The following is an 18,579-nucleotide window of genomic DNA, read 5'->3' as shown; positions in this document are numbered from 1 at the left end:
TATAAACAGGCACAAGGTGAGTAACAAAAGTAACAAAAAAAAAATTAATAATTCAATTTTTAAAATAAAAAAAATTATTTGTTGATCTTTTTAATAATACAGACTAATAATGTTTATTAAATCTTTTTTAAATTAGATGTAAATTAAGCTTTTAGTTATAAATTAATTTACAAACATAAGTTAGTGAAAATGTATCATGTTTATCCATAGTAAGTTATAAAAGCTAATTATAATGGTTGTCTCAATTACATTTCATATTGTGAATGCCTTCACGAGTTGCCTCTCCAGTTATACTTCAAATAAAACACTTCTCCAATAGAGAAGAATATATTGCTTTGGGGAAGCGTTGCTTATTCAAAGTAAAACCAGAGAGGCAAGTCATGGCAGTATTCACAATAATGACAAGTAATGAAACGATGCCATTATAATTAACTTCTATAACTTACTATATGTACACATAATGCATTTGCACTAACTTCAATGTCTGTACGTTTTTCCGTAGTCTGAGGCTTTTAGCCCTGCATTTATATTAAATATTAATTTAAAATTAAAATTGGTACTGCTTAATTTCATTACCTTTCTTTATATTTTAATTACAGAACTTAACTACAATTAAAGCTTTAAAAACAGAAAAAAAATTACGTTTTTAATGTAAATTTTTGTTTCAATAGTTTAATGTTTCATTTCATTTTCAACATCGGCTTCTGTGGCCATAATGCACCTCCCAAAGTTTTTGCATTTTACTCTGATCCAAGCCCGAGGCGGGATTCGAACCCACGACCTTTGGGTTGCCAGTGTAAAGTTTGTGTCCAGAATCTTTATATATAATTCTTAAGTATTTGAAGAACATAAATATTTATTGTGAAACATGGCAAGAGCCTTCTAAAATTCCTAACAACAAAGGAACAAGGAAAAAGTACAGTAAATTCCTGTTCAAAAACTAGAAGCAGTTGTAGAAGTTTCATAAAAACACTTTTCTGTTGATTTCTCTTTGTGCTATGTCTTGGTCCTTCTTCAAATGCAAGGAGCGACGGACATTTTTGGACGGCTTTCTGAAATTTGCTGAAAAATATAAAAATTTATAAAAATTAAATTTTTAAAATTAAACTTTATAAAATAAAAAAAATGCAAAACACATTGTGTTTTGTAAGGTGAAAGCTTGAAAGATATATTAATGCAAATGTAAATGAAATAACTGGTTAATTCCAAAATAGGATCTTTCAACAACTGTTGTTTAAATAGACAATGTAAATAGTATTAAAACTGGCATATCCTAAACTAGATAATTATTCAGCTTTCATATGATACAGAATCCAAGTGGTGTGCCGCCATCTGGTGGCAAACAATGGAATTATACCATTAGAATTAATGATTTTTGTTGTTTCAACAAAATTTGCAATAACTTTTCTTTAAATTTTATTTCTGTTCAAAATAAATGATAATATAAACAAAATGAATGTCCTGCAAGTTATATTTCCAATGTAATTATCTTATTTTTAATTATTTATTTTGAATTCAGGATTACATCTTAGAGATATCACACACACTCACAAACATACACACACATATATATATATATACCTTTTGGATGGAAATCTGTTTTCTGCATTGATGTGACCTGCCATGGATTTCGGATTGCTACATGACTAGATGGAGGGGCAGTGTGAGGCCTGTTCCCTACAGATGCACGGCTAACAAAAAGGAAAAATTTTGATGAGGAAATGCTATTTTTAATAGTTTTATTTTGAATTCCAGATAGCAGATATATCTTAAATGTTCAATCATTTATTGTGATATTGAAAAGTAGCAATAAATGTTTTCGCTAAATTACTTTAATGATCGCATTTATCTTTAAGAATCAACACAAAAGGGTTACAATTTCCCCTTTATAAACTGCTTGCAGGACCATCATCTCCTTTCATCAGTTCCTGCAGCCAGCACAAAAAATCAAGAACAAACTTTATTTTGCAATAGTTAGTCTGGTTTTGCACTACTTGCAAACCGATGTAATCACAGAACAACAAAGTGAGTGGTACAACACTGAAATTAATGGAGACCGAAAAAGACATACCTAGGAGTAATTGTATAGTCTGAGATGCACTTCTCCAAGCAGTGCAAACAGGTTGCTAGGACAGCCCATGGGGGGTCCTGTCAATGATATGGCAATTTTGTTGGCAGGTACGAGGTGATTATCCTGTTGTATAAAGCAAAGGTAGGGTCAAACCTTGAGTACTTCATAAAGGTCTGGAAGTCTCATTTTAGAAGGGATATAGATCTGTTGGAATTTGTGAAGAAAAGGGCAAGAATATTATCAGGGGCAATGCAAAAGGGTACGCTTATCAAAAAAACATATGCTCTGCAAGTTGCAGCATCTGGAAACTAGGAAAATTAAAGTATTTAAGGTTTTAAATGGATTGAATAAACTAATTCTGGTGGCATTTAGTTTATTCAACTGAAATTGAAAATGGATGGTTGCAGGATAGATATGTGAAAATTTGCTTTCATCTGATGTGAAAGTGGAAGGTGATGTTGAATAAATTTAAAGGATTAGACAAATTATTAGGAGGAATTATACAGATGATGTCAGTAGTTTCTTTTTTTGTTTGGCTGATGTTACATAAGCTTGGTTCCTTGCATCATGTGGCACTACTAGTACTAATAATTACTGATTAACAAGAATAGTTAATTTTTCTTATTCTCCAATGCAAAAGCATTTTTTTCTTTGAAGCACATTCATTGATATATTCTCTCTGATGCTGTACTAGGCATGCATTTAAAACTGACATTGTAGCATACAGCAAAATTAGCAGTAACTATGTTTATTGTAATTTGTTTACCTATAACAAATTGAACCATTTACATTTTAACTAGCACCATCTTTTAGTCACTATAAACTTAAGTTATTAGTTCTTATTTATTTATTAAAATTATTTGTTGAAATGTGCTTCTCCAAAACCGTTCAACCGACAGAATACCTCTCTCTCAAATCTGGAACCTCCCAATCCCCGAGGGTGCCAGAAATTAAAACATTTACTGTATCTTTATATCTTCATATACTCATTTTATATATTTTCATAAATTTCACTTATTTCTCCATATTTCTATCTTTATTACAGCTAAAGTAATTTCCATCAACCTGATACATCCAAATACACAGCACAGTCTAGAGCAGAATTTCTAAACCTTTTTATATATCATCTAGACAAGACTGCAGCAATAATTCATACACAGCATGGATTTGTTAAGGGAAAGCCTTGTCTGACAAATTTGATTGGATACTATGATGTGGTTACCAAGGAACTGGAAAAGTGACACTGTTGCACATGTAAGATTACTGTACAAATTGGACCAGAATGGTATTAAGGGTAAGTTGCTACAATGGATAAAAGGGTGGTAAACAATGGGTGCTGCTCTTTGTGGACTAATGTTATTAGTGGAGTTCCACAGGGTTCAGTGGTGGGCCCACTGTGGTTTCGTATATTTATCAATGATACTGATGAAGGTATATCAGGCTTAGTGTCGAAGTTTGCAGATGATACAAAGGTTGGCAGAGTTATTAATGACAGTAATGGCAGTGTGCTACTGCAACAGGATCTAGAAAATTTGGGCAAATGAGCTGAGAAGTGGCAACTGAAGTTTAATATTGACAAATGCAAAGTACAGTCGGTCCTCGTATAACACGTGTTTACATTACACGAATTCGATCATACACGATTTATAAATAGGGGAACGTTATCTTATATAACACGAACCGAATTCGCTTATACACGATTCGCCTTTGTGTTTACAAGAAATGGCAGTCGAACGCAGAATCACCCCAACCGAACGCAACACGATAGGAATGAAGAAGATTCTGAAAATGTATTTGTGTGTTTTATATCAGTGAAGGGGAAACACATTTCACCATAATAACGTAAAAACTAACACAATTCCAGCTATCGATATAATAGCAAATGCAATTAGATGGAGTTTACTACCAGTTTATAACAGATTCCATTAGCAGAAACGCAACTGGAAATTGTTTTATGGTAGTAACCCCCAGAAATGTGCTTTAGTAAAATGTGAGGTGTTAATTAATAGTGTATCTCAGCCTTTACGGTGTTGTTTATTCAGTTGCTACACGCGCGCAGCTTTGTTTATGTGTATCAAGCGTGCCTCCTCGTTTTATAATTCTGCGGTATCTGAACCGTCTGGGAGGGAACCCGTTCACCATCTCGAAATCCATTCTCCTAGGCATGACCTCCTGGAATCCACCCACATCAATTGGATGCACTTCATAAAATCTTATGTGTTTCTTATCTAACAGCATAACCCCTCCTCCCTTCCTGTCCTTTATTCCCTAAAAATGAGTAAAATACTTAAAAGGTGTGAAAAGGAAGCGTTCTGGCTAAGATACTGCAGATTTAGAGAGAAAAAAAAAAAAAAGCAATATCGATAAACAGAGGCGGACTGGATCAAAAATTCTTAACCGGGAAAATTTATAGTGGCCTCATACTACGGTTTATGGCCAAAATCACACCGGCCTCCAGCCCACCGTGGTTTCCCCCGTAAGGCTTCTGTCCACCTCTGTCGATAGAGAAAAAATATGAAATTGTGAAACGCTTTGAGCGAAATGAAAGGCCATGTGATATTGCACGTGCTATAGACCTAAATCAGGCAACGCCGAGAATTACAAAGAATGCAGAGAAAATAAAAACAACTTTCATAGCAGGAACAACTCAGTGTAATTAAAATCCATTAGATTAAGACACAAGAATTGGAAGAGATGGAATGGCTGTCATCTGTTTGGATAGAAAATCAAATAAAAAACAAGTTAAATCAAATAAAAAAAAATAATAAAAAATCAAATAAAAAAAAACAAAATACGTATTTTATTCGTAAAAAATACTTTTTTAGTATTAAAAAATACTAAAAATACTTTATTATAATATTTTTATTACGTATTTTAATCGTTATAAAATACTTACATTTTATAACGATTAAAATTACCCGATTATTTATTGTTTGGTAATGTTTTGGTTCCAAATGTGTGTTCAATCTTGGGTGGCCGGCACCTAACCCTACTTTTCCCATAGGGCCTGTTGTTTATATTGCACGATTTCGCATTGCACGAGGTTTTCTAGGAACGCAACTATCGTGCTATACGAGGACAGACTGTACTGCATATGGGTAGAAGTAACCCCAGAGGAATGTACCAACTGTGTGATACTACACTTAGGGTGGTAGAATATGAAAAAAACCTGGGAGTAATTGTGCAGTCTTCTGAGCAATGCAGACAGGTTGCAAGAGCAGGTCATGGGGTATTGTCAATGATATACATGAATTTTGCTAGCAGGGAAAAGGAGGTGATTATCCCTTTGTATAAGGCAATGGTCAGGCTACACCTTGAGTACTGCATACAGGTCTGAAGGCCTCATTTTAGGAAGGATGTAGAGTTGCTTGAGCATTATCTTGAGGTCTATAAGGCTTAATTTTAAGATATACCTACTAACCTATATAAAAAAAAAATGTAGGGAAAAGGAGGAAATGTAGGGAGAATACAGTTATACTGGAAAACATTGAAATTGAAATGCAGAAAACCAAGTGGCATGGAAAAGTGAACGGGTATATTTTGTTCCACAGCTTGCTAAGATCATAACCTCCCAAAATAACCATCAAGCATTTGGACATACTGTCTGTCCTTTACTTTACCAGTACTGTTTCCATTTTCAATGTTTACTACAAAAATTATGGTCCAAAAAATAATTTGGATACTGAGTTTAAATGGGATCAGAGCTGAAATATTAAGAGAATCATAATGCCATCAGGGCATTAGTGAAAATTACATTTTCAATCTTGATTTAATTGTAATAATAAAACTGAAGTTATGCAGGGTAATATCCTGCACAACTTCAATATAGTCTATACGAGATCCTGCCCTGGGTGTTTTTATGCACTGGTTGTGGATTGGTCATTTTTATTCCTACATAATCCATCACATTTGCATTAGTTTCATGTCATGGAAATTTATTTCTGAATGCATGTGGGTGCTGAGTGGTAATATGCTTCTTAATGAAAATGATTCATTTTGATCATACAACAAAAATACAAGGTTATTTTAGTAAAAACAACAAAATTTTTTTCCTGTTTAATACATTATTATTTAATTATATCTCGAAACTTCATTTTTAAATTAGGTTTTTTTTTTTTTTTTGGGGGGACACCATATATTATGCCTATATACAACACTGTTAAATATAAATAAAACTGGAATAAACAGCCGTCAACATGAGAGGCTCAAAAATTGAATTACTTACCATAATTAAATTTTTTGTATTACAAATTTCTACACCTTATCCCATAATAAGCATCTTCCCATCGATAAACCTCATTACTTTACCTTCATGTTACTGAGGGGAAAGTAAATGTAAATTAAGCATAACCATTATTATGGCAAACAAAATGCATGGCACTGTACAGAATACCAAAAACAATTATGTAAATATGTAACTTTGAATTTCATGCTTTCCTTCATCATAGGATACTACATTTCTATTATTAATAACATGGTATCCAATTTGTATTGTGTGCTTTTGTAGTGTTCAATAATATGGAATATCCATCCATTATGTCATGAGAGAGAGAGAACCAGAGTAAGAATCTGTCTATCACATCTCTATTTCCCACACCTCACTGTAGAGAGCACGCACGCACGCTCTCTCTCTCTCTCTCTCTCTCTCTCTCTCTCTCTCTCTCTCTCTTCCCCCCCCCACTTTAATACACATTTTTTTGTTTCTCTATCCTTTCACTCTGTTGTATTGCTCTCTCTATCTTTTCACCTTCTCACCTCTCTTTATCTTTTAAACAGGAAGATTTCTTTTAGCCAGCAAGTTGTTGATTAATGAAACAAGCTACCTCCACAACTTGAGACTGAGAGATTGAAGAAATTCAAATTCAACTGGATAGTTACTTATGGAAGGAGGAAGTGTGTAATTAGCCTTATCTGCTTTTTATACGACTTATTTTTTTTATATCTTGCTTTATATTTTTATTGTTTTTGATTTATTGATTATTATTGTTTATTATTACTTTTTTATTTTTATTTTTATTTATTTTTAATTTTTTAGCTGGCGCAGAAAAAGCCAGTAGCTTCCTTGTACTATATGGCTAATACTAATACTCATTTTGTGCCTAACCATTCTACATTTTTCTCCTATTCTCCTCTCTCTGTGTTCCTTCCTTTGTCTCTCATGCTAAGTGTGCCTCATTGATTACACAGGTTAATTCCGTATATATGTTTCCACCATAGAACAATAGAAATTTAAAAAATTATAAAGTAAAGAAAAAATTTTAAAATAAATAGCTGTTCAATAATTATTAAAATGAAGACCGCAAACTTACAATGAATTTATGGACTCCCCATCCATTTTATAAAAATCATCTACTATTCATTATAATTTTGTTCTGTATTACTAACAGAGATGTAAAATTTGATAAATGTTAAAATGCAGCAATTTATGTTGCTGCATATGTAATTAATTACAGGACGCGCATCTAATAAACAAAAAGAGATACATCTGAATCTAAACAATATTACTAAAAATTTGATATAATGTATCTCTGAATGATGGAAAGGAATTTATTACTGAAATAATGTTTATAAAAATTATATTTGTAATCATTTTAGTTTGCACATTTCTTGTATTTGGATAGAGAGGAAAAGTTTTGTAAAAATAAAGCAGCATCAAAAATATGCCTTCTATTTACTCCATGATAAAAATTTTATTTTTTAAAGCTTTTAATCACAGGGTTAATTGCGATAATTGTAATTGGCTCTAAAATAAAGCTTGTTCTAAAGGATCACTACATTCAGGTTATTATCAACAGGCACGCATTACGTTGTCTACTTCTGAAACAGTCATATTCATGGGTTATATGTTTACCAAAAAATCTTCTCCATCACTAAAATTATAGTTTATTAGAATTCAATTTTACAATTATGTAATTTATGTAAATTAAATCATGTAAATCATTCCATAAGACTAAAATAATATCTTGGAAATGCCAGAATAGGTTCCAGGTTAAATATGGGAACTTTATATTAATATTTAATCAAAATTTTTAATTACAATAACATGCAGAGTAATTTAATATGTTAGGTTTATACTGTATACATTAAATATAGTAACACAAATGATTATACAAAAATAATAATTGTATGAGGGGCATTTGATAAGTTTGTGGCCTGAGTACAAAGGGTTTATTTGAGGAGTCTGATAACATGTTACTTTTCAACATAGTCCCCCCCCTTCGGAGGCAACATACTTTTGCCAATGACACTGCAATACATCAATTACAGCAATGACATCATTGTCAGTGAGAAAATGGATTCCAGCTAGGTATTTTTAAAATCAGAACACAGATGAAAGTCTGATGGTGCTAGATCGGATGAATATGGAAGATAGACCAAGATTTCAAAGCTGCACTCATGCAATGCAGCAGTGGAAATAAAAGACTTGTGAGCAGGTATGTTGCCCTGGTGGAACAAGACTAATTTAGTGAGTTTTCCCTTGGTGCTTGTCTTTGATGTTTTCATGCAACTGCTTCATAAGGTCTACATATTATGGCCCCCATGACTGTCTGGCCTTACTGAAAGTAATCCAGTAGCAATACTCCATCAGCATCCCAAAAAACTGATTCCATTACCTTGCCAGCAGAAGGAATCAACTTGGCTTTCTTTGGAGGGGAAGAAGAGCCATTTCTACTGTTTGGTCTATTCCTTTGTCTCTGGCTGAAAGTGACGGACCCACATCTCATCCATGGTCATAAACTTTGCAAGGAAATTTGCTGGATCTGCTTGAAAATGATGCAAATGTTGACTTGACTTGACAACTCTTGTATATTTTTGATCTGTTGTCCTGACACCTCTTTTTCCTTTTCTTTTCTGCTAACACCTTTTTCATAGGGAGGACCTCTGTTATGTGGTACACACATTCAGATGTGTGTACCACATAACAGGGTACACACATTCAGATGAGATGCCAAAGGTGCTGAAAATGTAACAAATCATCACTCAACACCATATCATGCACACTGTCAACAACTTCTGGAGTGTTGGATGTTGCAGGGCTTCCACAGCATGGGTCATCGACCAGGCTCTTCCTCTCTCATTTAAATTCTGCTGCCCAGTTCTTAATCATGGAATAGGAAGGCATCCTTTGCAGTGCTGTAACCATTTCCTCATGAATTGCATTTGGCATTAGTCCCTTTTTTACCCCAAATATTGGATGACTGCATGGTGACTAATTTTGTCCATCTTCCTTCATTCACACTTTTCTAATTACAGGTCCTGAAGTCAACTTTAAAAAGATGTAATGTAACTTTCTTGACTTCAGGACCCGTAATTAGAAAAGATGTTATTTAAACTGTACAAAACTTGGATTACTATTTGAATTGTTATACAATAAGTACAGAAATTTTTAATATTATATCACTACCCTTTCACACTCGGGCCAGACACATTTCAAACTTCTCTCGTACTTTCCACAAGAAAAAAACACACAACTTTATCAACCAAATGGGTGATAAAGGATGTAATACAAATTAATAATTAAAAAAATTAAATAAAATTGGTGTGTACACTCCAAAATGGTGAAAACTGGACAGATGCTAGCTATCCTATGGATGTACTGATACTGACTGTGGTGTAATAATCATATTCTACTACCTCCTGGTAGGCAGATTTCTTTTTCTTTTTTTTACACAGTTTTTATTTGAATATAACTTAATTTGAATTTTATTTGTAATTTCACAGTGTGCAATTACAAATAAAATACTCAAAATGCATTGCATGTTTCAAATGCAATAAATAATCCTATCAACGAAGGAATTTGTGAAAATGAATAGGGAACTTAAAAGCCATTTCCCATTCCTACCCACCCCAAATTATATTTGATAAAAAAAAAAAAAAAGTTATTTTTAGCTAGAGTTAATGAAACCTAAAACAGATTATTATAGCCAAAAGTATAAAATTGTTAAACTATGGTCTTCAACTCCTATGTTTAAAAAAAATTTATGCTAATATTAAAATAATATAAAAATGCATTTACAATAATAATACTAGAAGAACATCATTAAAGCAGAGTTCCTATTACTTACTATGGGTTATTGACTAGAAATGATTTATTTCTGCTAATTCTCTGAGTAGATCCTTTCATAACAGATCTTGAGGGTGACCTTTTAATTTTGCTAATATCAGACACAGATGAAGAGAGCCTGACATAAGTTAAGCATGAATAGCATTCCACAAGAATAAAATCATATGAATGTAACTCTACTGAAATAAATTTGGTGCAACAAAATAAAACATGATAAAAAAAAATATCGATAAAAATATGTAATTAAATAAAAAAAAATTAAATAAGAACAAATACAGAACAACTATTACATTAATCTGTTAGTATGTGTGTTGAAGGTCATTTTTCTCTTTTTTTTGTAGTTCTTTTGCACTTTAAAACCACCATACTGAAATTCTTTACACAGAAAAGGTTTTTTTTGGTAAGTAATGAATTACGGCTGGATGAACAAATATCATAATGTTTCAGTTGTTAGGCTACAAATGGAACAATATTTGAAATGAAATCACTAGTGTTCAGTATTTCCTCTTGAATTTGTGTTTATTGCTTTCATGATGTCACACAAATTGTAAATAATCAGCGATTTATCTAATTCTGAATGTGGGGTAGTGTGTGTATGTGTGTGTGTGTGTGTGTGAGAGAGAGAGAGAGAGAGAGGTGCCAATATCACCACAAAAATGACTGTACTGATGTTGTTATAGTAGGGTTTTAAGAGCATCAGTGACTAAGGCCATATTGCTTTGTATATACTGTCTGTAAATTACATGTATTCTGAGGTCGATTTTCTGTTTGCTGGAAGAAAAAACCATGCTGCCCTCACCTGAGGCTGACTAACTCAGCCACGTTGTGAAAAAAGCCCATAAAAATTTCTTCCGTCATCAACAAGACTATAACTCAGGTCTTTGTCCACCCAGTGTGAGAGAAGACAGCGATCCTACCAACTGTGCTACCCACGGGGGCCATATTGATGTAATCACATCATAGTATCAAGGATACAACAGGGAAAGGCTTATAGCCAAGAAAAGGAGAAGTCAGAAGCGATTACAGAAGCAAAACAGCCACCTCGCCTTACTTCCCTAATAATGTTAAATAATATGTTAGAGGAGGTTGAAAGGGTAATTAGGTATATGGACCTACATCTTATTATTAAAGAACTGATCATCCAATATACATGGATGAAAAATGAATATACTGGAGCAGTGTTTCACCTTCTGCTTCTAGCAATCCTTTTCTGTGTGAAGCAAAATTCTCCACCACTCCATGACCCTATTTATCATTCTAGAACCATCTAGAAATCATCTAGTGAAACATATCATGTCTCAAATATGCTAGGCAACAACAATATATAGCCTGATATATAAAAAAAATTCACTGCATACCCCTAGTAATACCTTCAGACCATAAGATAAGGGAATTTCTTCTCAGATAAAAAAAGTGAGTCTTATGGTCCAAACAAATACTGCATTTGGCTACTCCTCTGAATCTAGCAGACAATATGAGCTGGGGATATGTAGATAAGAAAAAAACATTGCAGATATCAGTAGCCAGTAAGACTTGTGACAAGTAAATTTTTTTTGGGGGTGGGGGCTCTAAAACGGTGCGCTTGTCAGTAATTTGTTGTTACAAGCGTTTGAGTCTTACAAAACCAACAGTGGCTGATGCTGTGAACAGATATATGACAAAGAACAATATACCAATTAACCATGAACCATTACTCCAAATAAAACAGATGAACAGAATCAGCAAATCCTTAAGCAGTTGGTTGCATCATCCTCAAATACACCCCTGCAAGACATGATGGTGGAGTTACACATAACAGGATGTGTGCACTACGCGGAAACTTGCACAAGCTTGATTTTCATGGAAAAACTGCAACTCAAAAGCATCACATAGCACCAACAAGTGCCAAACACTATTTGAAGTGGTACACTGTCCATAAAGCCCAGGCAGTAAGGTTTTTCTTCAAGCACAGATTGAGGAAAATGAGATTCCACAGTTGGTTCTATTCATCCCACTGTCCTGATCTCAATCCACAAAACTGCAATGCAAGAGGAATGGTGCCAAACTCCAAGTGGCTGCTATCATGAAGTAGTCAAAAGTCTTTCAGGGAGTGATCATGATGCCATTAACGTATGAACACATTATCTTTGTCAATAAAAATCCATTTTCTGCAATATTACTAGTGCCTGAATACTTTTTGAGGTGATATATATATATATATATATATGTGTGTGTGTGTGTGTGTGTGTGTGTGTGTGTGTGTGTGTGTGTGTGTGAAATATGAAAACGAAGAAGTGGAAGAAAAAAAAATAATAAAAATAAAAATAGAAAAACAGTACGTGTACCTGAATGCACCAAGCAGCAAAACAGGATACATGTATATAAATAAGTGTTACAAATAAAAGTAAAATAAAATAAAAATAGATGGAGAAGTTATTAATCACAAAATGCCAAGCCTAGTTGAAGAGCCTGTTAATTCGGCATTAATTCAGACTTAATTCTACTTAATGATTTTTTTTTTTTTTTTTTTTTTATATAGGTTCTTAACATTCTTTCTCTCTTTTTTTCTCTTCAACTAGGCTTGGCATTTTGTGATTAATAACTTCTCCATCTTTATTTTTATTTTATTTTCATTTGTAACACACACACACACACACACACACACATATATATATATATATATATATATATAAACAGTATACAGAATTATTAAACCATAAAAAAGGATACTGTGCTCGTTTTCTTTCTAAAGCCTTTATTGTAGCACTGGAAAGTCTTGGTTTTGAAGGTTCATATCTCTTAACAGAAGTTACCTTGATAAAGCAAAATTAAAACAGTTAGTGCTTTTGATCAAAAATGCAAATAAACAACAAGTTACATATACAAAACACAATTATAATCTTTTAAAATAAGTATCTGCTTGCTTTATCAAAGAAAATACAGAACAGTTTCACTGCTGGAATGAAATATCAGCAAGTCAGGTGCAGCATGGGAAACCAAAATCTTAAGGAGGTACCTTCCTATCTATCTGTATCAAGTTTAGGGAATGTCTGCCCAATACAATGTGAAAATGTTTCATAGATGACTACTGTGGACAAAACAAACAGTCCTAATTCTGCAAGATCATATCATAAATGCGTGCACTGTGTGTAGGGAAAAAATGTGTACATCTGGTACAGCGATAAGTACATATATAAGAGATAAATGACCAGTGAACATGATGTAGAATGATAAGCATAATTGCGAAATAATTTAACACAGCATATAACACAAGCTGCATACTGATATATTCACACACTAGCAAGGCTTTTGTGGATTTATTGGATGATTGTTTTCTACAGCAGCATGTTCGGGAGGCAACTAGAGAGAGTAATACTCTTGATCTGATTATCAGATTATCATGCATTAAGAATCTGCAGATAAAGGAACCACTAGATGGCAGTGATCACAGTGTGCTGAAGAGGGATTTACTCAAAGAGGTAACTATCATCAGGGGTAAAGGGAAGGGTTTTTGCTTTCGTAAAGGTGACAGTGGTCTGAGACAGTATTTAAATTCTATACGGTGGGACCAACTGATGATGTTACCAACAGCAAATTCAAAATGGGAATCATTCAAAGAATTAATCTTAGAAGCTACTACTAGGCTTTTCATACCAACTAAGAAATATTGTTCAAGATTTAGGCCTAAATGGATGTCAGATGAACTAATTAGACATGTGGCAGAGGAAAAAAATGCATGAGATACATATAAATGATACATATAACATAAAATGAGATACATATAAATGATACATATAACATATAATGAGATACATATAACAGGTGACACAGAAGCCTATGATAGATATAAACTGGTCTGTAGCCAAGTCACAAAGGAGGTTAGGCAGGCAAAGGCAGATTACGAGAAATCTTTGGCAAAGGATGCAAAGAAAAACAGCAAAGAGTTCTTTACTTATGAAACTCTAGAAGGAAGGGAATGAATTAGATTGGTCCAATTGATATAAATGGTTCAACTGTTGATGATCCTGCTCAGGTAGCTAACAAACTGAATAAATATTTTGCATCTACATTCACATATGAGGAGTTATTCAGGGAGGGGAATGACAGTGGTGTATTAAACTCGGGAAGTAACCTAGATAATCTTGTAATAACTGAGTGTAAAGTGGAGGAGAAATTGTTGAAGATAAACATAAGAAAGGCACCTCAGGTGGATGGAATCTATCCAGTTATATTAAAGGAGGCAGCAAAGGAAGTAAGCAAACCCTTAGACGTAATTATGAGAGCTTCCTTGGACTCAGCGGAAGTACCCATGGACTGGAGATGTGCAAATGTGACCCCAATTCACAAAGGAGGATCAAAGGCTGACACAAGTAATTATAGACCTGTTAGTTTAACTTCTGTTCCTGGAAAATTAATGGAGGCACTGGTTAAAGAAGCATTGCAGGATCATCTAGACAAGACTTCAGTTATACCTCGGACACAGCATGGGTTTGTTATGGGGAAGTCTTGTCTGACCAATTTGACTGAATACTATGATGTAGTCACAAAGGAACTGGATGCAAAGAATAATTTTGATATCATATAATTGGATCTTAGAAAGGCTTTTGATACTGTTGCACATATTGGAGCAGTGTGGCATTGGAGGTAAATTGCTGCTATGGATAAAGGGATGGGTGAGTTGGAGAAGACAGAGAGTGGTAATCAACAATGGACACTGCTCTTCATGGACTAATATTATTAGTGGAATCCCCAGGGTTCAGTTTTGGGTCCATTGTTGTTTTCTGCATTCATCAATCATACTGATGATGATATATCAGGCTTAATATCCAAGTTTGCAGATGATACAAAGGTCAGCAGGGTTATTAATGACACTAATGGCAATACACTGCTGCAACAGGATCTAGAAAAGTTGAGCAGATGGGCTGAGAGATGGCAACTGAAGTTTAACATTGACAAATGTAAAGTACTGCATATGGAAAGCAGTAACCCCAGAGTAACGTATCAACTGTGTGGTACTACACTGACAATGGTAAAGAATGAAAAGGACTTGGTGTAATTGTGCAGGCAGATATGAAGTTTTCTGAGCAGTGCAGACAGTCGGCAAGAGTAGGTGTCATGTCATGGTGTCTTGTCAATGATATACAGAAATTTTTCTAGCAGAGATAAGGAGGTGATTATCCCCTTGTATAAGGCAATGGTCAGGCCACACCTTGAGTACTGTATACAGGTCTGGAGGTCTCATTTTAAGAAGGATGTAGAGCTGTTGAACCAAGTACAGAGAAGGGCAACAAGATTAGTGAATGGAACAAAGGGTTGCTCTTACAAAGAAAGGTTTAAGTTTTGCAAATTACAGTGTCTTGAATGGTTTGAGCAGCATGCTCAGTGTTGATGGGATTCTTCCTCTTGCTCAGAATAATCGCCTGAAAGGGCATAAATTCAAATTGAGGAAAGACAGTTGTAGGATAGATGTGCAGAAGTTTGGCTTTAGCCAGTGGGTGGTTGATTGCTGGAACAAACTTCCATCTGTCGTTGTAGAAGTTGATAGCTTAAACAGATTCAAGGCAGAACTAGACAAACATTTGGAGTGAGTGGATGGGTGAAATGAGAAGGGTGTGTTTTTTTTTTTTTGGCTGATGCTATATAAGCTTTCTTTCTTGCATCATGTGCCCATGCTAATGCTATTCATGCACTGAATGTGTAAGGTATCACCATTTAGTATTTGTCACTATTATGTGATAAATAAGTCATACCAAACTTTGTGCACAGTGCACTATTGTCATTTGCCCAATTAGATTGTACAGTAGGCTTCACCACACCCCATATATATAGTCGGTATGAGTAAACATACATTGAAAAGAAGGCATTTTATATGTTTTGTCACATTTTAGAATGAGCAGTGAACTTGCATCAAATTTTAGTTAAAATTAAAGAAAAGTGTAACAGAAATCCACAAGATGTTAAAAGCAACTTTTGGAGAAGATATTATGTCATTTAAAGACTTTTCAGCAGTTCACAAAGTTTAAAGAGTGTCCATTTGTCCCTTGAAGATGATCCTCAACTCTGGCTACCCTACAACTTTCAAAAACCAATGATTTGCATGTTCATGTTCTGGTCAGGAGTGATGAATATTTAACTATCTGCAAAGTTGCTAATAAAATTTATACTTCTTATGGGACATGTCAGTCAAATTTTATCATAAAATTTGGAAATGCAATGCGTTTCAGTGAAGTTTGTGCCTTACACCCTCATTGATGATAACAGAGTTCTCGCATGTCAGGAGCTTCATCATCATGCTGCTGCTAACCCACAAATTGCTTCTTCCATCATTAGTGGCCATGAATCACGGGTGTATGGCTATGACCTTGAAACAAAGCCCAGTCTTCTCAGTGAAAGACCCCATTTTTTATTATTTTTATCTTCTCCAAAGCCCAAAAAAAAAAAGCAAAGCAGTCTGCTCAAATGTGAAGAATCATGCGTACCATATTTTAAGACTCACAGAGCATGGCTCATTATGAATTTGTCAGGCATGATCAAAAACAGAACAAGAAATACTATAAAACTGACCTATGGAAGAAAACACTATCACACAGTGATACTGTTTGAAGAAAACTGCCTGAAAAGTGAGTTTCAGGGAATTGGCATTTGCACTATGACAATATCCCTGCTGCACACTGGGCAATTTCCATTCAACAATTTCTTGCAAAACACTTCACTCATCCAGCATGATCACTGAATTTAGCTCTGTGATCCCCCCCCCTGCTTAAAGCCCCCTTTAAAGGTAAGTGGTTTTCAATGACTAAGCAAATCATTCAGAGTGCAATACATGAACTATTATCAATTCCTTTGGAATTGATAATAGTTCATGTATTGCACTTATCCTTTGGAATTGATAATAGTTGATGTATTTATGGAGAACTCATTTTAAACCAAATTTATGGAGAAAAAATAAATCAAAAAGTCTTCCACTGCAAGTGACATAGTGCAAGGGGGAAGGGAAACTGGGTTTGACATTAACTGTAGTAATCACCAGATGGAATGAGAGCACTGTTAGCATTCCACCTTGAGCCTTGCCAGCTGTAAGGTCAAGTGTGTTGATGAATTGCCACATAACCATACGACTCTTGTCATAGTTGAAGAAACTTATTATTATTCTTTTTATACACATATACATAGCTACGCTGACTGTAATGTCACAAATACTGCCAGCAGTTTTACTTCACAACACTGCTTCACAGATTAATGCTGCTTATTCTGTTTATAACAGTCTTCCACTAGGCATCATATTATGCTTTGACTGCACATGATTTTCCTAACCCTGTATATTCTGCATCTCTGCACAAAAGTTACTTGTAGTCAACAATGTTGCAGAAAATATTAGATTCATAAGCAGTTCTGTCTAATGAAAATGAGTGGTTCCAAATATGGATCTAACTTGATCGAAGACTGATTTTTATGATTTTTCTAAGGGGGAAACACTAGACGAAAATAACATTGAACTTGTAATAACTTTATTTTAACTGAAAATTTGATTTCTGTGGTAAGTTTACTGAAACATTTTTCTAATTTGCTTATTAGTCTGCAAAATTTACATAAATTCTGTAAGCAGTTTCAGTATTTATATTTTAATGTAAAAATTATTTTTGCATTTAAAAAAAATCATTCTCATAGTGAATATAAAATTGTAAACATCTGGATGTTATTTTTTTCTCCCCATCATATAGTCTTTATATTGCAAATAGAAATTTTTCATATAAAGGGGCACTAGAATGTGTCACTGGCTAGGACACCATAGGCTGTTACTGCTCAGTCGGTCTTGTTGAAAGACATCAAAAAGATATTACACTCCAACTGAGTGATTAACATGGGAGTACAGCAGAACACATGCTTGAGTTGACTGTGGTTCGAGTCTACGTAACTGCTAAATACACTAATGTTCTCTATATTGTAAACTGCTCTAACCATGTGTAGCAGTGCTAGAATATAAACATTTATTTATTTTTAACAAGTTTAAGGATCTACGAAACCGATTAAAAAATAAAAATTAATTTAGAGATAGAGAAACAGGTCAATAACATGATCTCACTACATAAATTTTACCTTATGTGGTTGCTTTGGTATAACTTTGCTAACGCTAACCATTCTTGATTGTGCAATTATAAACATTCGTTCTTTGGTGCTGATTTTGAAGAAAATATCATGAAGCTCGTAGCAAGCTGCTGTCAACTGTGAAAGATATAAATAAGAGCATTAAAATTAAATTTTTCAAACATTCATCTTTACTTTCTATAGTGAAAAAAATATATATATTGCTCAGTCACATTTACCTGCGATATTAATCTTTGGTGTAAGTCTGCATCTTGTTCAGTAACATAACCCCTTTTGATTGGTGTTTCTTCGTGAAATCGAACAGCACACTCCAAAGTATCCTTGAAATAGTAAATTTGAAGTAACAAATGAAATAAAA

At 34.0% G+C, this 18,579-nt stretch overlaps 1 protein-coding gene across 1 annotated transcript in view; it reads right to left on the bottom strand.

Annotated features, from left to right (window-relative positions):
• Nucleotides 1–961: 961 nt before the first annotated feature.
• The window catches only part of Cp110 (Centriolar coiled coil protein 110kDa), an 80,419-nt gene continuing 62,801 nt past the window's right edge, over nt 962–18,579 (bottom strand). The window contains exons 9-14 of the mRNA XM_090376108.1: nt 18,440–18,541; nt 18,213–18,338; nt 12,846–12,928; nt 10,138–10,254; nt 1,582–1,691; nt 962–1,062 (exon numbers count right to left, since the gene is read on the bottom strand). Coding sequence (XP_090232234.1) covers nt 962–1,062; nt 1,582–1,691; nt 10,138–10,254; nt 12,846–12,928; nt 18,213–18,338; nt 18,440–18,541 — 639 coding nt within the window. The remainder of the gene's footprint in view (nt 1,063–1,581; nt 1,692–10,137; nt 10,255–12,845; nt 12,929–18,212; nt 18,339–18,439; nt 18,542–18,579) is intronic.

Source organism: Mastigoproctus giganteus, chromosome 6 (assembly GCF_048544385.1).
Source record: "Mastigoproctus giganteus isolate SK-2022 chromosome 6, ASM4854438v1, whole genome shotgun sequence".
In the NCBI taxonomy this organism is placed as follows: Eukaryota; Metazoa; Arthropoda; class Arachnida; order Uropygi; family Thelyphonidae; genus Mastigoproctus; species Mastigoproctus giganteus.
This window is presented reverse-complemented; position numbering and strand designations above follow the sequence as displayed.